This window comes from Eriocheir sinensis, chromosome 24 (assembly GCF_024679095.1).
Source record: "Eriocheir sinensis breed Jianghai 21 chromosome 24, ASM2467909v1, whole genome shotgun sequence".
NCBI lineage: Eukaryota > Metazoa > Arthropoda > Malacostraca > Decapoda > Varunidae > Eriocheir > Eriocheir sinensis.
This window is the reverse complement of record NC_066532.1, coordinates 17642627-17666142: the sequence shown is the minus strand read 5'-3', so window position 1 is coordinate 17666142 and position 23516 is coordinate 17642627. Positions and strand designations below refer to the sequence as shown.

Genomic DNA, 23516 nt, shown 5'->3' with positions numbered 1-23516 from the left:
AGAACAGAATAACCAAACTAGGACATGGGGACAGAACAGAACAAGGAGAGAGGGAGAGGAGGGGAAGAAGGGGGTGGGGAAGGGGGGGTAATATGATGAGACTAACGGAGCTCTTGTCAATGAACTTTAAATCGTGTAAATGTGAGTGTGTGTATGTATGTGTGTGAATGGGGGGGGAGGGGGGAGGCAGGGGGCGACACCATGCAATCAGCTCCCCTCTTAACCCCCCCTTCTCTCCCCCCTTCCCCCTTCTCCCACTCAAGGTCAGGTAACTGTGTCTGACGGTCGCTGTTGAGGGGTCTCTCGGCGTCTTGTAAAAACACGTGTTGATCCTGTCTTGTCGCCCCTATGGAGAAAGCCTGTCTGCTGTCACCACTCCCATTGTCATCATCATCATCAACGCCACTATCCTATCATAAGCTTCAACACCACAATCACTAAAAGCCGATTTCACAGTCCAACACAGTGTCTTCGTAACAGCCCGAACCAGACTATAGAATCCCATACAATCCAAAACGGTGAGGTCTTCGATGCCACACTAAATACACAAGACTTTTCCTGTATAGTTTCATCAAATTTGTGAACTTAAATATAAACACCAGACACTATACAAGGAAATTTCGAAGGCTCTGGTACTGGTTTGGGAGCTTACTAACCCATCATGGGGAACTGTGGAACTGGCCCTAAATCTTTCTAGTACCTCCACGGCCCACCACCACCAACAACACCACAATCCTATCATTAACTTCAACACCACCACCACTAAATTTGCCTCTAGTACCTCAATAGTCCACCACCACCAACAACACCACAATCCTATCATTAACTTCAACACCACCACCACTAAATTTGCCTCTAGTACCTCCACGGTCCACCACCACCACCACCAGCAAGAACAGCACCACAGACACCACCACCACCACCACCACCAGTTTCAATATCACCACATGCATCACTACCACCAACAGCACTACCATTACCAGTTTCAACACCATAACCACCACCACCACCATCAACACCACCACCAAAATCCCTTACAATAGGCCTACTACCTCCAACACTACCACCATATCAGCAACACCATCGCTACCACCACCACCATCACCACTACCACCACCACCACCATCACTACCACCACTAGCATCACCAGTAACATCACCACTATCACCACAATAATTCCACTACATACATACATACACACACACACACACACACACACACACATACATACATACATACATAATCCCTAACCAACATCATTATTCGTCTAAGAGAGATTTTTACAGTATATAATTTTGTCTTCCCCATAGTAGGAATTTTCTTTTTCTTTACTTTGTTTTGCCCTAAATTACAATTGTTTTATATCATGTTTTGTCCTAGTTGATAATTCTCTCCTTGATTTTGTTTTGTTCTAAGTTACAAATATTTTCCTTGTTTTTTTTTTTTTACCATAAGTGCAACTGTTCTTTTTTATTTTGTTTTGTTCTAAGTTACAAATATTTTCCTTTTTTTTTTTACCATAAGTGCAACTGTTCTTTTTTTTTTTTTTTTGTTCTAAGTTACAAATATTTTCCTTGTTTTTTTTGTTTTTTTACCATAAGTGCAACTGTTTTTTTTATATTTTGTTTTGTCCTAAATTGCAAATGTTCGTTTTATCTATCTTTTGTCTTTGGATACATTTTTTTTTTTAATTCTAATTTGCTTTGGTTTTATTTCCAATAGTAATACCTTTCGATTTTTGTTCCTCATTACAATTTTTTTTTTATGCCGGTGGTTATAATTGTTCTTTTTAATTTCGTTTCGTCCTTGGATATAATTTTCTTTTCTTCTCTTTATTTTATGTCATCCCTTGTCTTTAATCTACTATATCTTCCCCTTGGCTGTATGTATTTATCTATTTCATCTTCCCCTTGGTTGTAAGCACTAATCTATTTTTAACTATCCATCTATTTCATTATGTTCTTGGTTGTATTTATTAATCTATTTTATTTCGCCCTTGGTTATAATTTTATCTCCCTATTTCGTCTCGTAATAGGTTATAATTTTATCTCCCTATTTCGTCTCGCCCTTCGTTATAATTTTATCTCCCCTTGGTTATAATTTTATCTCCCTATTTTGTCTCGCCCTTGGCCGTATACAAAAAGCTACATATCCTCCCGTCGCCTCTTCCAGGTAAGGCTCATCAAGGTGTCGGGGCCGCGCGAAGGTCACCCGCCTTGCTTTTGGGCTGACCATTTGCATAACTTAACCCGGTAGCAGCGACGGACCAAATTTGTGGCTTTAGCGGGTACCAGCGACGGGCCACATTTTTGCCATGATATAAACCCCCCCAAAATAGATGATGCATAAAGTGATCACAAATGCGTTGATATATATAATGAAATGGTTTGCGTGAGTTATGATTCTTTCACATTTTTTTTACTTAGAGGGGCCTTTAACCTAACCTAACCTAACCTAACCTAACCTAACCTAAGAAACATGACCCCCCGCAGCTTCCGGGTTAAATATCCCTCTTCATTATTTCCCTTTTTCTTCATTTTGTTTTTGTTTTGTCCTTATTTGCATCTCCAATTGATATCGTTCCACTTTTTATTATTTTTTAACATTTTCAACACCACTGCCAGCACCAGCACCACCAGTTTCAACACCACTAATAGCAACAACAACACCAGTTTCAACACCACTAATAGCAACAACAACACCAGTTTCAACACCACTACCAGCACCAGCACCACCAGTTTCAACACCACTAATAGCAACAACAACACCAGTTTCAACACCACTACCAGCACCAGCACCACCAGTTTCAACACCACTAATAGCAACAACAACACCAGTTTCAACACCACTACTAGCACCAGCACCACCAGTTTCAACACCACTACTAGCACTACCACCACCAGTTTCAACACCACTACCAGCACCACCACCACCAGTTTCAACACCACTACTAGCACCAGCACCACCAGTTTCAACACCACTACTAGCACCACCACCACCAGTTTCAACACCACTAATAGCAACAACAACACCAGTTTCAACACCACTACTAGCACCAGCACCACCAGTTTCAACACCACTACTAGCAACACCACCACCAGTTTCAACACCACTACCAGCACTACCACCACCAGTTTCAACACCACTACCAGCACTACCACCACCAGTTTCAACACCACTACTAGCAACAACACCACCAGTTTCAACACCACTACTAGCAACAACACCACCAGTTTCAACACCACTACTAGCAACAGCACCACCAGTTTCAACACCACTACTATCACCAGCACCACCAGTTTCAACACCACTACTAGCACCACCACCACCAGTTTCAACACCACTACTAGCACCACCACCACCAGTTTCAACACCACTACTATCACCACCACCACCACCAGTTTCAACACCACTACTAGCAACAACACCACCAGTTTCAACACCACTACTAGCACCACCACCACCAGTTTCAACACCACTACTAGCACCACCACCACCAGTTTCAACACCACTACTAGCACCACCACCACCACCAGTTTCAACACCACTACTAGCAACAACACCACCAGTTTCAACACCACTACTAGCAACAACACCACCAGTTTCAACACCACTACTATCACCAGCACCACCAGTTTCAACACCACTACTAGCACCACCACCACCACCAGTTTCAACACCACTACTAGCACCACCACCACCAGTTTCAACACCACTACTAGCAACACCACCACCAGTTTCAACACCACTACTAGCAACACCACCACCAGTTTCAACACCACTACTAGCAACAACACCACCAGTTTCAACACCACTACTATCACCAGCACCACCAGTTTCAACACCACTACTAGCACCACCACCACCAGTTTCAACACCACTACTAGCAACAACACCACCAGTTTCAACACTACTACTAGCAACAACAACACCAGTTTCAACACCACTACTAGCAACAACACCACCAGTTTCAACACCACTACTAGCACCAGCACCACCAGTTTCAACACCACTACTAGCAACAACACCACCAGTTTCAACACCACTACTAGCAACAACAACACCAGTTTCAACACCACTACTAGCAACAACACCACCAGTTTCAACACCACTACTAGCACTACCACCACCAGTTTCAACACCACTACTAGCAACAACACCACCAGTTTCAACACCACTACTAGCAACAACACCACCAGTTTCAACACCACTACTAGCACCACCACCACCAGTTTCAACACCACTACTAGCACTACCACCACCAGTTTCAACACCTCTACTAGCAACAACACCACCAGTTTCAACACCACTACTAACACCACCACCACCAGTTTCAACACCACTACTAACACCACCACCACCAGTTTCAACACCACTACTAACACCACCACCACCAGTTTCAACACCACTACTAGCAACAACACCACCAGTTTCAACACCACTACCAGCACCAACACCACCAGTTTCAACACCACTACTAGCACCAGCACCACCAGTTTCAACACCACTACTAGCAACAACAACACCAGTTTCAACACCACTACTAGCAACAACAACACCAGTTTCAACACCACTACTAGCACCAACACCACCAGTTTCAACACCACTACTAGCAACAACACTACCAGTTTCAACACCACTACTAGCAACAACACTACCAGTTTCAACACCACTACTAGCAACAACACCACCAGTTTCAACACCACTACTAGCAACAACACCACCAGTTTCAACACCACTACTAGCAACAACAACATCAGTTTCAACACCACTACTAGCACCAGCACCACCAGTTTCAACACCACTACTAGCAACAACACTACCAGTTTCAACACCACTACTAGCAACAACAACACCAGTTTCAACACCACTACTAGCACCAACACCACCAGTTTCAACACCACTACTAGCAACAACACCACTACTAGCAACAACAACACCAGTTTCAACACCACTACTAGCACCAGCGCCACCAGTTTCAACACCACTACTAGCAACAACAACACCAGTTTCAACACCAATACTAGCACCAGCACCACCAGTTTCAACACCACTACTAGCAACAACAACACCAGTTTCAACACCACTACTAGCAACAACAACACCAGTTTCAACACCACTACTAGCACCAGCACCACCAGTTTCAACACCACTACTAGCAACAACACCACCAGTTTCAACACCACTACTAGCAACAACAACACCAGTTTCAACACCACTACTAGCACCACCACCACCAGTTTCAACACCACTACTAGCAACAACAACACCAGTTTCAACACCACTACTAGCAACAACACAACCAGTTTCAACACCACTACTAGCAACAACACTACCAGTTTCAACACCACTACTAGCAACAACAACACCAGTTTCAACACCACTACTAGCAACAACAACACCAGTTTCAACACCACTACTAGCAACAACAACACCAGTTTCAACACCACTACCAGCACCACCACCACCAGTTTCAACACCACTACTAGCAACAACAACACCAGTTTCAACACCACTACTAGCAACAACACCAGTTTCAACACCACTACTAGCAACAACAACACCAGTTTCAACACCACTACTAGCACCAGCACCACCAGTTTCAACACCACTACTAGCAACAACACCACCAGTTTCAACACCACTACTAGCAACAACACTACCAGTTTCAACACCACTACTAGCAACAACACTACCAGTTTCAACACCACTACTAGCAACAACAACACCAGTTTCAACACCACTACTAGCAACAACACCACCAGTTTCAACACCACTACTAGCAACAACACTACCAGTTTCAACACCACTACTAGCAACAACACCACCAGTTTCAACACCACTACTAGCAACAACACTACCAGTTTCAACACCACTACTAGCAACAACACCACCAGTTTCAACACCACTACTAGCAACAACACTACCAGTTTCAACACCACTACTAGCAACAACACTACCAGTTTCAACACCACTACTAGCACCAACACCACCAGTTTCAACACCACTACTAGCAACAACAACACCAGTTTCAACACCACTACTAGCAACAACAACACCAGTTTCAACACCACTACTAGCAACAACAACACCAGTTTCAACACCACTACTAGCAACAACAACACCAGTTTCAACACCACTACTAGCACCAGCACCACCAGTTTCAACACCACTACTAGCAACAACAACACCAGTTTCAACACCACTACTAGCAACAACACTACCAGTTTCAACACCACTACTAGCAACAACACTACCAGTTTCAACACCACTACTAGCAACAACACTACCAGTTTCAACACCACTACTAGCAACAACACTACCAGTTTCAACACCACTACTAGCAACAACACTACCAGTTTCAACACCACTACTAGCAACAACACCACCAGTTTCAACACCACTACTAGCAACAACACTACCAGTTTCAACACCACTACTAGCACCAACACTACCAGTTTCAACACCACTACTAGCAACAACACTACCAGTTTCAACACCACTACTAGCAACAACACTACCAGTTTCAACACCACTACTAGCAACAACAACACCAGTTTCAACACCACTACTAGCACCACCACCACCAGTTTCAACACCACTACTAGCAACAACAACACCAGTTTCAACACCACTACTAGCACCAACACCACCAGTTTCAACACCACTACTAGCAACAACAACACCAGTTTCAACACCACTACTAGCAACAACAACACCAGTTTCAACACCACTACCAGCACCAACACCACCAGTTTCAACACCACTACTAGCAACAACACCACCAGTTTCAACACCACTACTAGCAACAACACCACCAGTTTCAACACCCCTACTAGCAACACCACCAGTTTCAACACCACTACTAGCAACACCACCACCAGTTTCAACACCACTACTAGCAACAACACCACCAGTTTCAACACCACTACTAGCAACAACACCACCAGTTTCAACACCACTACTAGCAACAACACCACCAGTTTCAACACCACTACTAGCAACAACACCACCAGTTTCAACACCCCTACTAGCAACAACACCATCAGTTTCAACACCACTACTAGCAACAACACCACCAGTTTCAACACCACTACTAGCAACAACACCACCGTTTCAACACCACCACCATCACCACCACCACCAACAGCCGCACTAAAACCATCTGCAAAACCACTACACAACCACTACCATTAACATCAAGATCACTACCATTTTTTTCCATTATTTTATCTTTTATTCATTTTTCTTTTATTTTTTGTCCTTATTTGCAACTCCAATTAATGTATTATAATTTATTCGGATTTTATTTTATTATTTTTTTCATTCATTCATCTTTTTTTTTTCCCTTCGTTGCAATTCCATTTAATATCACTCTGCCACATTTACATCATAAGTACATTTTTTTATTATCATTTTATCATTTATTAAACTTTTTATTTTATTTTTGTCGTCAGTTTTAATTCAAATCAATATAGTTTTACATAATTTTATCAGAAGGAAAAGAAGAAGAAGAAAAAGAAGAAGAAGAAGAAGAAGAAGAAGAAGAAGAAGAAAAAAAAAGAAAAAATAGGAAAAGAGGAAGAAAAAATGAAAATCAGAAAAGGAAAAAAAAAGAAGAGAAGAAAAGAGGAAAAGAAAACATAAAATACGGAGGAAAACAAGAAAAACGAAACATATAGAAAGAAAAGAAGAAAAAAAAGAAGAGGAGCAGGAGGAGAGGTGGAGGAGGAGGAGGAGGAAGAGAAGGGATCGGTTAATGACGGAGGGGGGGGGGGGGGAAGAGGAGGAGTAAAAAAAGGAATAAGAACATTCTCTCTCTCTCTCTCTCTCTCTCTCTCTCTCTCTCTCTCTCTCTCTCTCTCTCTCTCTCTCTCTCTTACTTTCTTTCTTTTCTTTCTTTCGTCCATTCATTTTTTTCTTTCTCTTTCTTTCTCGCTATTTTATTTGTTCTCTCTCTCTCTCTCTCTCTCTCTCTCACTCTGTCTATCTATCTATCTATCTATCTCTCAACCACCACTGACCAAGGTTAAGACGGCTAGAACTGGCCTTTCAAAATCCCAGAAAAAAAAGGAAGAAAAGAATGTTAGGATAATATACAAAAAACTAAGTGTCCGCCCATTTGCACAAAGAAGGAAGGAGAGAAGGAAGGTTACTGGTTACGTCTTGGTTATTTTTTACATGGATTCCTTTTATTTTTTATTTTTTATCACATTCCCTTCTTTTTTTATTTCTATCGTCTCTCTCTCTCTCTCTCTCTCTCTCTCTCCTGATTACGTCTTGCTTCTTTTTTTCATTCACATTCCTTATTTTTTTCTTTTCTTTTTGTATCTGATAGTCTCCCTTCCTTTCCATTCTCTTCCTTTCCCTTTCCTTCGTCCCTGGGTAATTTTGGTTGTAGTGCTGCCGTTTTCTTTACGTGCATGATTTTTTTTGGGGGGTAGCTGTAATATTTTTCTTCTTTTCTTTTTCATTCTTATAGTCTTCTTTCTTTCCTTTCGCCCCTAGTGATTTTGATAGTATTGTTGCCATTTTTTTTTATCTGGCACATGATTTCAATTTTTTTTTATCTGGTAACATGTTTTCAGAGTTCCTGTATCTGGCAGTAAATTTTCCGTATCCTTTTTTATTTTTTATCGATTGCAAGTTTTCAAATACTTCTTTTATCGGGTAAATATTTTCGAACCTGTTTTTATTCTAGCAACATTTTTTTTTTTTTCAGCTCCAATCTAAAGAACTTCCGCATAACTCTGGGCGTGGCAACCCTGTCTGGCGGGTTAAGTGTCCTGACATGTGACCCCGCACGTGTGTATGGGAGGGGGGTGGGGGGGGGGGGGTAGGGGGGTTCAAGACAAGTCACGTGACGGAACGGAACGGTGAAGGTGAAATAATTATAAGGTAACGTTTTTGTGTGAGTGAGATGTTGGATTGATTTTCGTGGGTAACTTTTATTATTATTACAATTATTATTTTTTATTATCATTATTATTTCAATGTTGTTTAGTGAGTGGATATGTATGATCAATTTTCGTGGGGGTCTACTTTCATCATTATTATTTTCTATTATTATCATTACTATTATTACAAGTACTACCTATAAAGTGTTCTGGATAAGTAAGCCGAGGTGGAAAAAATATATAAATAGTTTCAACAGACTCATTAACATTTGGAGCAGTAAGTAGCGGGCTTTTTTTCATGCTTGCTTTCTTTCTTTTTTTTTTTTCTTTTTTTTACGCCCTTGAACTGTTTCTCCTTTGCTGTAAAAAAAAAAAAAAATCCTCTTTTGTTTTCGGCTCACAACACCTGTTTCCTAATGCCACACAAAGAGATGAATCCGGTTCTCCTGATTGTTTTTTTTTTCTCGTTCATGGTGCGGAAATCTTGTCAAACTACCCACGGAGACACTAACACAGCAACCTCTACGAAAGCCTTGCCAAATGTGTACGTGTGAGCCTTGAATGTTTGAGAATTTGGGTCGAAGTAACGTCACTCATTACAAACTCAAAACTACCCGTGGAAATACTCACAACAACCTCTACGAAAGCCTTGCCAAATGTGTGTACGTGACCCTGAAGTGTTTGCTAATATGGGCCTAAAATACGTCACTTATTACCAACTCAGAAAATACCCACAACAACCTCTACAAAAGCCTTGCCAAATGTGTGTACGTGAGAGCCCTGAAATGTTTGCTAATATGGGCCTAAAATACGTCACTTATTACCAACTCAGAAAATACCCACAACAACCTCTACGAAAGCCTTGCCAAATGTGTGTATGTGACCCTTAAATGTTTGCGAATTTGGGTCGAAAAAACGTCACTCACTACCAACTCAAAACTACCCATGGAAATACTCACAACAACCTCAACGAAAGCCTTGCCAAATGTGTGTATGTGAGAGCCCTGAAATGTTTGCTAATATAAGTCTAAGATTCGTCACTTATTACCAACCCAAAACTACCCGTGGAAATACTCACAACAACCTCCACGAAAGCCTTGCCAAATGTGTGTATGTAACCCTTAAATGTTTGCGAATTTGGGTCGAAAAAACGTCACTCACTACCAACTCAAAACTACCCGTGGAAATACTCACAACAGCATCTACGAAACCCTTATCCAAATTGGGAGTGTGCGTCCAGAAATGATTGAAAATATGGGCCTAAAACACGTCACTTAAGGGGCTATTACTCTGGGCAAATTTTCCGTGGATCTTCAGTCAAACCACGATTTCCGCTGGCGTGGTTCTCATATTTCCGTGGTTTTATGACGTGTCCACGATCTTCCAAAGCTACGGTAGATTTCACCGAAGGACAACGGTATTACTCACCATCATCATCAGCAGCAATAACAAGAAACAAATGAGAACCACGCCAGCGGAAATCGTGGTTTGACTGAAGATCCACGGAAAATTTGCCCAGTGTAATAGCCCCTCAAAGCTACCCATAGAAAACCCACAACAACCTCAACGAAAGCCTTACCAAATGTGGGTGTCCCAAGACGTTTGAGGATGACTTACGCACCACAACTAAAATTTCCTGCATAATCATCTTCATACTAGTTGGTAACACTGCGTACAGTTAAGATTGGTTTCAGTGACGCGTGGATGTCTCGTTTCCTGCTCGATCAACTGCTCTTCTTTTGTCATCCAGTCCCGTAATTTTGGCAGATTTTTTTTAGGGGGGCTCGAGGGCATCACAGGTTCATGACGTGGGGAAAGAGGAGGGCGGTGAGCGAAGCGAGCATGCCCAGATAGGGATTATTTTTTTGGAAATAAGCACTTTTAATTAACCCTTTCTTTGAGCGTGGAGCGAGACGCGACTATCCCCTCAGGCGCAGTCGAGTAGCCCAATGGGGAGTCTCTGTTAACCTCTGTATCTCAAAAACTATTCATCACAGCTAAAAAAACAAAAACACCATTGGAAAGAGGATGCCCAGATCTATTGGAGTCGGTTATGTATGCCTCTCCCGTGAATGTACATGTCTAAGGGGATTTTGAGGCCTATATAGAAAACATTAGGGATACTATAGACCCTCGAGCGACCCCAGAAATTACAGCCTGTCATATAAGTATTCTGCTAGCCTTCAAACCTCCCGAAAATAGCAATAAAATGTGTACTCATGGACGAACAAAGACGCTACAGAAAAAAAGTGTTGGAGATCAAAACAACTGCGAAAATAGCAATGAAATGTGTACTAATAGACGAACACGGAGGCTACAGACGACACCAACACAGACGAAGGCAAACTTACAGAAGCGTGGGAGGCAGGGAGTCGTAGGAGAGCCCGCCATGTCAGACAGCAGGCACGCAAGCAGGCAAGCAGGTACACAGACAGCGGGCAGATACACCAAGGGACCTTATCAGTGTCTCAGGCCCAGCAGGCACTCAGGAGCTCCCACTTAAGTGTCTTCCAGGGGCGAGGTTTTGGTATCACGTCACAGGTTTCCACTTTGTTCCCTTCGCGTCTTCCATCACTGTTGTCTTCGTGGGCGATTTGCGAGCCCTTCAAAGCACAAAAGAGGGTGATTTCAATGCTTCCTCGTGGCTGTTTCCCCTTTTCCTGACTCCAGCCACTTCGGGAAACAAGGCATGAAGCTTCGGGAGGCACCGTGTCACTCACTCACTCCCTGTTTCACGTCAACGTTTCCTTTCTTCTTTTCGTGTTCTACCCATTGTGGAGAGACAGACGAACCATCACACTACAACATCCTCCCTTTCATTGCTTTTCGCTACCTCACTCGCGTTGGTAAGGGTGGAGTAAGCGGTAAGATCCAGGTGGGGAGAGGGAGACAGAGCGGGAAGAGCAGGGATAGATGGTATAACACAAGGGCCAGCAGGCAACCACTGAGATCGCCTTCTGCCAGTGAGCCGTTTGTTGCAGTCCGCCCGCAGTCAGTTACGAGAGATGCCAGTTAGCCCCTCACTCGCTCAATGCCTCAACCGACTATTCCCAAAGGACGAAATGGAGATCAGTCGGGTTCTAATGAGTGGTTTTTCAGGTTCATGGTACAGAAGAAGGGCCAAACTACCACCAGGGTCATAAAACTACCCCTGGAAATGCTCAAAACCCCTACGAAAGTCTAGTCAAACTCACTCACTCTCGCTCAATTCCTCAACCGACTATTTCCAAAGACCGAAATGGAGATCAGTCGGATTATAATGACTGTTTTCTTAGGTTCACGGTACAGAAAAAGGGCCAAACTACCACCAGGGTCATAAAACTACCCCTGGAAATGCCCAAAACGCCTACGAAGTCTAGACTAACTCTTTCACTCGATCAGTCCCTCAATCAACTATTCCCAAAGGCCGAAAAGGAAATAAGTTGGGTTCTAATGAATGTTTTTTTTAAGTTCACGGTACAGAGGAAAGGTCTACCACCAGAGTCATAAAACTACCCATGGAAATGCCCACAACTCCTACGAAAGCCTTGTGAAACTCACTCACTCACTCAATTTCTCAATCAACTATTTCCCAAGGCCGAAAAGGAGATCAGTCGGGTTCTAATGAGTGTTGTTTTAGGTGCACGGCACAGAAGAAGGGTCAAACCACCACCAGGGTCATAAAGCTACCCCTGGAAATGCCCAAAATGTTCAAGTATACGACAATGGTTCTTTTCTTCTCATCCAAGTCTGTATATGAATGGAACTTAAGATAACATTGAGATTACTGACCCCATTGTAATGTTAGATGACTCCTATAACGCAGGGATTGAGGTTTTATGGTTAAGAAGTCGTTGTAAAGTCTATTCGGTGTGAGCAAGTGTTTTTTCCCGCCCAATTCACCCGCCAAAATACCCCAAGTTGCCAGGGGAGTTATTTTGCATGTGACTCTTCCTCGTCTTCTTTTGTGGTATTATTTTTTTTTTCTTGTTTTTGGTTTTGTATGGATTAGATTTTTGGGGTTGATGATATAAGGTTGTATTTGATGTTGATGTTCTTCTTTTTTTTCTTCTTATTGTCTTTCTTGCTCTTCTCCTTGTTTTTTTTTCTTTTTGCTCTTGTACCTCTTGTTCTTTTCCTTGTTCTTTTTCTTCTTTTTATTATCCCTTTTGTTCTTCTTCTTGTTCTTTTTCTTCTCATTCTTCGTCTAACTCTTGTTCTTGTTCTTGTTTTCTTCTTTTATTTTTCTTCTTGTTTTCTTTTTTTATTTTCTTGTTTTTGTTTTTATTCGCTTTTCTTGTTCTTGATCATCTTCTTCATCTTCTTCCTCGTATTCCTCCTCCTCCTCCTCCTCTTCCTCCTCCTTTTCCTCCTCCTCCTCCTCCTGCAGTCGTGTAATTAAAGGACTTCCTGGTGTGTGTGTGTGTGTGTGTGTGTGTGTGTGTGTGTGTGTGTGTGTGTGTGTGTGTGTGTGAACTGGATCTGTTTGTATGGACACACATACACACACACACACACACACACACACACACACACACACACACACACACACACAGACACACACACACACACACACACACACACACACACACACACACACACACACACACACACACACACACACATATCTTCTTGACCTACTTCACCCCCACCACCACCAACAACAACAACAACAATAACAACAACAACAACTTACAATGATGAATGAATGAATGAAAATGAATGAAATAGAAAAAAAACACTACCACCACCACCATCACCACCACTACCACCACCACCATCACCACCACCACCGTTTAGTGACCTCCAATGAAAAGGAAAAAAAAATAGTAGAGGGAATGGAAAGGTAAGGAGGAAAAAAAGTATAGATCGTGCAGCCCAGTTTGGAGAGTGACTTAATTCCCTTCCTTTTTTTTCTTTCTTTTTTTTTTCTTTGTATTGACTCAGGAACAAGGAAATGTGGGCAAGGGTAATTCTTCTTCTTTTTTCTTCTTTTTTCTTCTTTTTCTTCTTCTCTTTTCTTCTTTTCTTCTTTCTTTCTTCATCTTTTTCTTCTTTTTCTTCATCGTTTTCCTATTCTTCTTCTTCTTCTTCTTCGTTTTCTTCTTCGTTTTCCTGTTCTTGTTCTTCTCTTTCTTCCTTGTCATCTTATTGTTCCTGTTCTTGTTCCTCTTTTTCTTCTTCTTCGCCTTCCTGTTCTTGTTCTTCTTCTTTTTCTTCTTCGTTTTCCTGTTCTTGTTCTTCTTTTTCTTCCTTGTCTTCTTATTCTTCTTGTTCTTGTTCCTCTTTTTCTTCTCCTTCGCCTTCCTGTTCTTCTTCTTGATCTTCTTGTTCTTGTTCTCCTTGTTCTTCTCCCTCCTTTTGTTCTTATTCTTGTATATACTTCTTGTTCTTCTTGTTCTAGTTCTCGTTCTTCTTGTTCTTCCTGTTCCTGTTCTCTTTTTCTTGTTCTTCCTGTTCTTCTCCTTCTTTCCTCCTTTCTCTCATGTTTTTCTTCATGTGTGATCCCACTTTCTTTCATTCATTCATTCTTTCTTTTTTATCTTTCCTTCTTTCTTTTTCTCTCTCTAACTTATACAAATATGATCCTTTCCATTCTATCTTTTTTTCTCTCTTTTTTCGTGCTTTCATTCCTTCCTTCTTTTATTTTCATCATCATCATCATCATCATCATCATCATCATCATCGGTCAGAAGGGAATTCAATGTCACAAGGAGAGTATTGGATGCGTTGTCTATTATTATTTACATCGGTTCCATATCAGTCTAAAAAATCGGTCTTAAAATCGGTCTAAAAATCGGTCTCAAATCGGTCTTAAATCGGCATTAAATCCATCTTATCCGTCTCAAGCTGTCTTAAATCGGTCTGAAAACGAACCCACACGATCGGGCTGAAGAGATTCCAATACCACTAACAGGCTATTCCATTCCGTTCGATGTCTATTACTACTTCGATCGGCGTTCTTATCGGCCTCTTATCGGCTTTGAATTCGGCTTATAGGATCAGGTTTATAGTATCGATCTGAAGAGCATCAAATGCCACTGAGAGACAATTCGATGCGATGTCTATTTTTTTACCTCAGTCTTCCCTTATACAAGTTTTTCTTTTCGTCGACATAACAGTGTAGCCAGAGCGGGCGTGTGACCTTTCCATTGAATAATACTTGGCCGATCCGCTGACTCATGTGTGTGTGTGTGTGTGTGTGTGTGTGTGGTTCATGGTTCTTCCTGTTTTCCTCCGTGGGCCACTGATGCACGTGTGTGTGTGTGTGTGTGTGTGTGTTTACTTCCCTCACATCAGCAAGGGCACGTGAGGAGGAGGAGGAGGAGGAGGAGGAAGACATGGAGGATTGAAGGAAGAATATAATGGATAGGGGAACACAAATGGAAGGAGGAGGAGGAATTAATAAAAAGAGGAGGATGAGGAAGAAGAGAAAAAGGTGAAGGAGGAGAATAAGGAGGAAGAGGAAGATAAAGAGATAAGAAAATGCAAAAGAAAAAGAATATACAGCAATGGAAGAGGACGAAGAGAAGGAAGAGGAGGAAGAGGAGGAAGAGGAAGAAGAGGAAGTGGGGGCGACAAGAACGTACGTGTGAGAGAAAGAGAAAAGGAGGAGGAGGAGGAGGAGGGAGAAGAAGAATATTAAGACTCGGAAATAAAAACAAAACAAAACGTGTAGAAGGGAGAGGAAGAAGTGGAGAAAGAAGAACGAGAGGAGGAAAAGAAGAAAGGCAAAGACAAAAGGAAATCTCTGACCCTCTTCACACGATCAACAAAAAGGAGAAGAAGGAGGAGAAGGAAGTGGAGAAAGAAGGATAAGAGGAGGAAGAGAAGGAAGGAAAAGACAAAAGGATATATCTGACCCTCTTCACACGATCAACAAAAAGGAGAAGAAGGAGGAGAAGGAAGTGGAGAAAGAAGAACGAGAAGAGGAAGAGAAGGAAGGCAAATACAAAAGGATATCTCTGACCCTCTTCACACTATCAACAAAAAGGAGAAGAAGGAGGAGAAGGAAGTGGAGAAAGAAGGACAAGAGGAGGAAAAGAAGGAAGGAAAAGACAAAAGGAAATCTCTGAGCCTCTTCACACGATCAACAAAAAGGAGAAGAAGGAGAAGGAAGAGGAGAAAGAAGAACAAGAGGAGGAAAAGAAGGAAGGAAAAGACAAAAGGAAATCTCTGAGCCACTTCACACGATCAACAAAACACTGAATCACTACAATTACTTTAGCTTAACCTCGTCCACCAAGGAGTATACCGCAAGGGGGGAAGGAAGGAGTTGGAACCGTGGCAGATCTCAAGGACAAGCCCATCACCCTCCTCCTCCTCCTCTGTTAAGGTGGGAAAAGGAGGAGGAGGAGGAGGAGGAGGAATTAATGATAAAGAAAGGACGAGGAAAAGAAGAAGAGGAGTTTGAGTGTGAAGAGAAGGAAGGTAAAGGGATCTTGAATATACTGAAAACTATAGAGGAAAGAATATTAGTTAGTTTGAGTGTGAAGAGAAGGAAGGAACCCAAACCTTTCCTTATCTATAGAAAAAAGAGATGTTAGGTTAAATATATGGATTAAAAATTGGTTAGTGGTTATCGAGTCTCAGAATACAGGGAAGGGCGTAGAAAACACATCCTTATCCATAGAAGTTTGAAAAGGGATGTTATGTTAAAAATACGAATTCGAAAAGGTTATTTAGTGATGTTTGAATTATATAGACCGCTAGGGAAGGGTATAAGCCTCTTCCTTATTATTAGATGTTTAAAAATGTGATGTGATGTTGAGTATATGGATTAAGGAAAGGTTAGTAAGTGATGTTTGAATTATTTGACCGCAATGGAAAGGTACAAGCCTCCTCCTTATTGATAGATGTTTAAAAAGGGGATGTGATGTTGAGTATATGGATTAAGAAAAGGTTAGTGATGTTTGAGTAATGGACCACAAGGGAAGGAGCTGGGCTTACTTAGTTTTCAAAGACACTTACATAAACTTTTTTCTCTATAAAGGTGTGAAAAAGAGGTGCGTGGGTTTTAATTGAAGGCAAGTGATGTTTAAATTTATGGGCCGCAAGGTAGACTACGTAAGGGCGTCGATAGTTTTAAGGGACCGCCCATGCCATCTTTTTTTCTACTCTAGAGGTGGGAAAAAGAGGTAAGGTAAGCTAAGGTAAGGTAGAGTAAGGTAAAGTAAGGTGAGGTGAGGTGAGGTGAGGTGAGGTAAGGTGAGGTAAGGTAAGGTAAGGTAAGGTAAGGTAAGGTAAGGTAAGGTAAGGTAAGGTAAGGTAAGGTAAGGTAAGGTAAGTTAAGGTAAGGTAAGGTAAAGTAAGGTAAGGTAAGGTAAGTAAGGGGTGGGAAAGCGAGGCAAGATAAGGTAAGATAAGGTAAGGTAAGGTAAGGCAAGGTAAGGTAAGGTAAGGTAAGGTAAGGCAAGGTAAGGTAAGGTAAGGTAAGGTAAGGTAAGGTAAGGTAAGGTAAGGTAAGTGAGTAAATATGTATGTCAGTAAGTAACCAAGTAAATCATGTTTGAATAGACATGGATCGCAGGAGATGGAGTGACGGCCCCGGCAGTTCTTATAGGTACACACACACACACACACACACACACACACACACACACACACACACACACACATCTTGACCTCGCTACGTAAGACATTGTATACTTAAGCTCAACTTCATGCTGTCCAACTTCCTATTGCAAGAGTTTATTAGTATCTTGACTCTTTCATCCGTTTCAGTGGCAAATCTTTGGAACAACTTTAATTCCTATCACTGCGAATTTACAAGACTTTCTTCCTAAGCTATTTCTATGCTGTCCAACTTCCTATTGCAAGAGTTCATTAGTATCTTGACTAATCCGTTTCAGTGGCAAATCCTTGGAACAGTTTTAATTCCTATAACTGAATTTACATGACTTTCTCCCCGGGCTATTTCTATGCTGTCCAACTTCCTATTGCAAGAGTTAATTAGTATCTTTACTCTTTCATCCGTTTCAGGGGGAAATCCTTGGAACAGCTTTAATTCCCATAACTGAATTTACATGACTTTCTGCCCAGGCTATTTCTATGCTGTCCAACTTCCTATTGCAAGAGTTCATTAGTATCTTGACTAATCCGTTTCAGTGGCAAATCCTTGGAACAGTTTTAATTCCTATAACTGAATTTACATGACTTTCTGCCCGGGCTATTTCTGTGCTATCCAACTTACTCATGCAAGAGTTAACCAGTATCACAACTCCTTCGTTCCGGTCTCTGTTAAAATCAAGAACACCTTCCTTTCTTCTGTATTTATTTCTTCTTACGAGGAGAGGAAGGTGAAGAAATATCGTGGGAGAGGGAAGGGAGTTAAAAGGGAAAGAAAAGGAAAATATAATGTAGGAAAAGATGAGGGAAAGGAATAAAAAAAAGGACGAACAAGAACAAAAACGAAAACAAGAACGAGAACAAAAAGAAAAGAAGAACACAAAGCACAAAAAGAACAGGAACAAAAAGAAGACGAAAAACGAAGAAGAATGGAATAAAAATAGGAATCATTCAACACTCATTCATGCACAAAGGAAGGTGAGAAAAAAAACTGAGGAGGAGAAGGAGGAGGAGGAAGGAGGAAAGACGTGCCCGAGGTCAGGGAGGAGAGGGTGAAGGACTCTGTGGGAAGGAAGAAGGATGAATGAAGGATGTGAGGGAGCTGCGTAGGCTATTCTTAACACAACTTTTGGCCCTCTTGCGGCAACTCCATCAAACCATTACTGCTTTGAGTGTTTTTGTTTTTTCGTATTTCAAAGGCGTGTGTAGTTAAGTTAGTTAGTTAGTTAGTTAGTGAGTGAGTGAGTAAGATAGATAGATAGATAGATAGATAGATAGATAGATAGATATAAAGATAGATAGATAGATAGTTAGTTAGTCAGTTAGTTAGTTAGTTAAGTTAGTTAGTTAGTTAGTTAGATAGTTAGTTAGTTAGTTAGTTAGTTAGTTAGTTAGTGAGTGAGTGAGTGAGTGAGTGAGATAGATTGATAGATAGTTAAAAAAATAGATAGTTAGTTAGTTAGTTAGTGAGTTAGTGAGTGAGTGAGTGAGTGAGATAGATAGATAGATAGATAGTTAGAAAAATAGATAGTTAGTTAGTTAGTTAGTTAGATAGTTAGTTAGTTAGTTAGTTAGATAGTTAGTTAGTTAGATAGTTACCTGCCTGCCTGCCTGCCTACCTACCTAACTAACTAACTAACTAACTATCTAACTAACGACCAGCCCCAATTCCAGCCAGGAGAGATGGTACACACACGGGACTGAGAATGGCTGAACTGAGAACTAGGGATAATTTGGAGGGAAGATTACATAAGGAAGCAAGGATACTGGGCTTGTCCGTGTCCTTCCAGCCTGGCCTTGTTCCACTGCGGTTCAAACATAAGCGACGCAGACAAGGGCGTAAAACTGACCCACGCTATTATGGTCTCCCGACTCTCCCCTTCTTTTACCATCTCTCGTAAAAACTGAACCCCAAGATCCATAACCTAGTATCTTCCTCCCCTTCTTTGTGGGTGTATTTTCTCCCCTTCTTTTGTCTAATATCGTAAATACAACCTCTTTTGTTTTACGTCAATTTACATTACGCTCTTTTGGAAGATTGTGATGTAAAAAAGTCAGTTATTCCATAGACGGTAAAGCCACAAATTTAGCCCGTCGCTGGTACACGGTAAAGCCACAAATTTGGCCCGTCGCTGGTACACGGTAAAGCCACAAATTTGACTCGTCGCTGGTACACGGTAAAGCCACAAATTTGGGACGTCACTGCTACACGGTAAAGCCACAAATTTGGCCTGTCGCTGGTACACGGTAAAGCCACAAATTTGACCCGTCGCTGGTACACGGTAAAGCCACAAATTTGGCCCGTCACTGCTACACGGTAAAGCCACAAATTTGGCCCGTCGCTGCTACACGGTAAAGCCACAAATGTGGCCCGTCGCTGCTACAAGGTAAAGCCACAAATTTGGCCCGTCGCTCGTACACGGTAAAGCCACAAATTTGACTCGTCGCTGGTACACGGTAAAGCCACAAATTTGGCCCGTCGCTGCCACACGGTAAAGCAACAAATTTCGCCCGTCGCTGCTACACGGTAAAGCCACAAATTTGGCCCGTCGCTGGTACACGGTAGAGCCACAAATTTGGCCCGTCGCTGGTGCACGGTAAAGCCACAAATTTGGCCCCGTGAAATCAACTCTACGCAGCCAATTTGTTCTTTTGCATTATTCGTATTATGGAAAATGTTCAAATTACGCGAAATTCATTTAACACGCTTCTTCCACAACGCCACCCTCTCATAACACAAGAACCACCTATAGTTAATAAGCTTCCTAACCTCTGTTTTTTGCCGGTATCCTCAGACGGTCACATTAACTATATATCCAAAGGCCGAAAAGAAGCTAAATCAAGTTCGAATGAGTGTTTTTTTGGTTCACGGTACAGGAAAAGTCAGATTACCACCAGGGTCATAAAACTTCACGTGGAAATACCCAGAAATCCCACGAAATCCTTGCCAAATGTGTGTGCTTGGCCGTCGAGAGGATTAATAAATATGATCCTTATAGGTCGGCATTATTAAGGAGCTATTACACTAGGCAAATCTTCCGTGGATCTTCAGTCAAACCACGATTTCCGCTAACGTGGTTCTCAATTGTTTGTTGTTATTGCTGTTGATGAAGATGGTGAGTAATACCGTCGTCCTTCAGTGAAATCTACCGTAGCTTTGGAAGATCGTGGACACGTCAGAAAACCACGGAAATATGAGAACCACGCCAGCGGAAATCGTGGTTTGACTGAAGATCCACGGAAAATTTGCTCATTGTAATAGCCCCTGAAGACGCTTTTGCTTCTCACATCAACTATTTCTAAAGGTCAAATGGTGGGTCAATCGGGTTCTAATGAGTGTTTCTTTGGGTTCACGGTACAGAAGAAGGGTCACAGTACCTACATATTTCTACTCCTGGAAATGCCCAAAACTCCTACGGAAGCCTTGTCAAATATGTGTTTCTTAGGTTCACGGTACAGAAGAAGGGTCAAACTACCAGCAGGGCCATAAAACTACTCCTGGAAATGCCCACAACTCCTACGAAAGCCTTGTCAAATATGTGTTTCTTAGGTTCATGGTACAGAAGAAGGGTCAAACTACCAGCAGGGCCATAAAACTACTCCTGGAAATGCCCACAACTTCTACGAAAGCCTTGTCAAATATGTGTTTCTTAGGTTCATGGTACAGAAGAAGGGTCAAACTACCAGCAGGGCCATAAAACTACTCCTGGAAATGCCCAAAACTCCTACGAAAGCCTTGTCAAATATGTGTTTCTTAGGTTCATGGTACAGAAGAAGGGTCAAACTACCACCAGGGCCATAAAACTACTCCTGGAAATGCCCAAAACTCCTACGAAAGCCTTGTCAAATATGTGTTTCTTAGGTTCATGGTACAGAAGAAGGGCCACACTACCAGCAGGGCCATAAAACTACTCCTGGAAATGCCCAAAATTCCTACGCAAGCCTTGTCAAATAGGTGAACTTTGGCGACGAAATGTTTAGCAATACGACCTTCAAACACTCGTATATTATCAAACGTTTGTGGCTCTTATTACGAACGTTTTTCATGGCCAGAGAGGAGCTACTTTGGGGTGTCTCAGCGGTGCCAGATTGTCGTACTCAGAGCATAGTATTTACCGGTTTCTGACGCCTAACTATTGCCAAGAAACATCAGGAATGAACTATTTTAACGATAAATATAAGTGAATCTAGTTATTGGGGCCCAGGAGGCAGATTTGGGGTCGGAAGTCGGAATATATAACAGGCTGAGTACGACAATCTGGCATCGTTGGCTTGTCATGAGTGTTTCCCCGTTCATAGCGCGGAGGCCTTGCAAAACTACCGCCAGGCTCATGAAACCACCCGTGAACACCCCGACAACTTCCGCGAGAGCCACTTGTAATAGATGGACTAACCCTTCGTAGAGTTTAACCCGGGAGCAGCGACGGGCCAAATTTGCGGCTTTACCGTGTACCAGCGATGGGCCAAATTTCTGCCATGATATAAACCTCCCAAAATAGATGATGCATAAACTGATCACACATGCGTTGATATATATTATGAAATGGTTTGCGTGAGTGATGGTTCTTTCTCATTATTTTACTTAGAGGGGCCTTTAATCTAACCTAACCTAACCTAACCTAAGTAACATGACCCCCGCAGCTACCGGGTTAATAATACGGGCCGAAATATCGAACACTCGTATCATCAAACGTTTGTGGCTCTTATTACGAACGTTTGTCATGGCCAGAGAGGAGCTACGTCGGGGTATTATGAATGTTTGTCCCGTTCATAGCTCGGAGGCCTTGCAAAACTACCGCCGGGCTCATGAAACCACCCGTGAACACCCCGACAACTTCCGCGATAGCCATTTGAAGTAGATGGAGAGTAACCCTTCGAAGAGTGTGATAATAAGGGGCTTTTGAGTTCTCTGCCCTGCCTGACGTCCCTCGCCTCCCGCCCTGACCCACACAAGGACACACTCGTTCACCTTGAGTCACACTAATCGGTCGGGGATGCAGATGTCCCGCGGCTGAGGGCAGTAAAAAGAGGAGGCGAGGCATAATAACCCGACTACCGACCTTTTCAGCAATGGGAGGGAGGTTGGCAGGGAGGAAGGCGAGGTGGGCAAGGAGGGGAGTGAGAAGTGAGGTAGGCAAGGTGTCTCATAAACTTGAAGAGCTAAAATAGATAAAAAAGAAGAGGCGATACATACAGCAAGGCATGATAACCCGACTACCGACCTTTACATGCAGCAATGGGAGGGAGGTTGACAGGGAGGAAGGCGAGGTGGGCAAGTTGTGGGAGTGACAAGTGAGGTAGGCAAGGTGTCTCATAAACTTGAAGAGCTAAAATAGATAAAAAAGAAGAGGCGATACATACAGCAAGGCATGATAACCTGACTAGTGACCTTTAGAGCTGAGGAAGGCAGGTTGGCAGGGAGGGACGTGTCTGGAAGAACTAAAATGAGTAAAAAGTTGAGGGGTGAGACACGGGACGGCCCACAGTTGACGTCCAGTGGTATTAAGAGCTAGGCAGAAGGGCGAGGAGGTGGGCGTCTCGCAAACCCAAAGAGCTACAAGAAGTAAACACAAAGAAAAATGCAAAATAAAGCAAATGAAGAGAAGAGAGCAAGTGGTGGTCGTCTATAGCGTGTCCACTGATCTTTAGAGGTATGAGAGGCAGAAGGGCGAGGAGGTGGGCGTCTCGCAAACCCAAAGAGCTACAAAAAGTAAACACAAAGAAAAATGCTAAAATATGTAAAAGAAGAGAAGGGAGCAAGTGGTGGTCGTCTATAACGTGTCCACTGATCTTTAGAGGTATGAGAGGCAGAAGGACGAGGAGGTGGCGTCTCTGAACACCTCAAAAGATAAAACAAGTATAAAAAAAGGAGAGGTAAGACACGTGATGACCACAAGAGTGTCTGCTGATCTTTAGAGGTATGAGAGGCAGAAGGACGAGGAGGAGGCGTCTCTGAACACCTCAAAAGATAAAACAAGTATAAAAAGATAAGAGATAAGGCCAGCGGTAGATCACAATAGCCTATCTACCGATCCTTAAGTTATGGGAAGCTTGTAAACAGAAAAGTGGGCG

The 23516-nt window shown here is 42.3% G+C and overlaps 1 protein-coding gene across 2 annotated transcripts in view; it reads right to left on the bottom strand.

Annotated features, from left to right (window-relative positions):
• The window catches only part of LOC127002984 (uncharacterized), a 63420-nt gene that overhangs the window by 25945 nt on the left and 13959 nt on the right, over nucleotides 1-23516 (bottom strand). Inside the window, exon 1 of one of the 2 annotated variants that reach the window (XM_050869334.1) lies at nucleotides 11249-11873. The exons of the other annotated variant lie outside the window; for it this stretch is intronic. Within the exon in view, the coding sequence (XP_050725291.1) occupies nucleotides 11249-11288 (40 nt within the window). The 5' untranslated portion in view covers nucleotides 11289-11873. Of the gene's footprint in view, nucleotides 1-11248; nucleotides 11874-23516 lie in introns of those variants that run through there. 2 annotated transcript variants of the gene reach the window in all.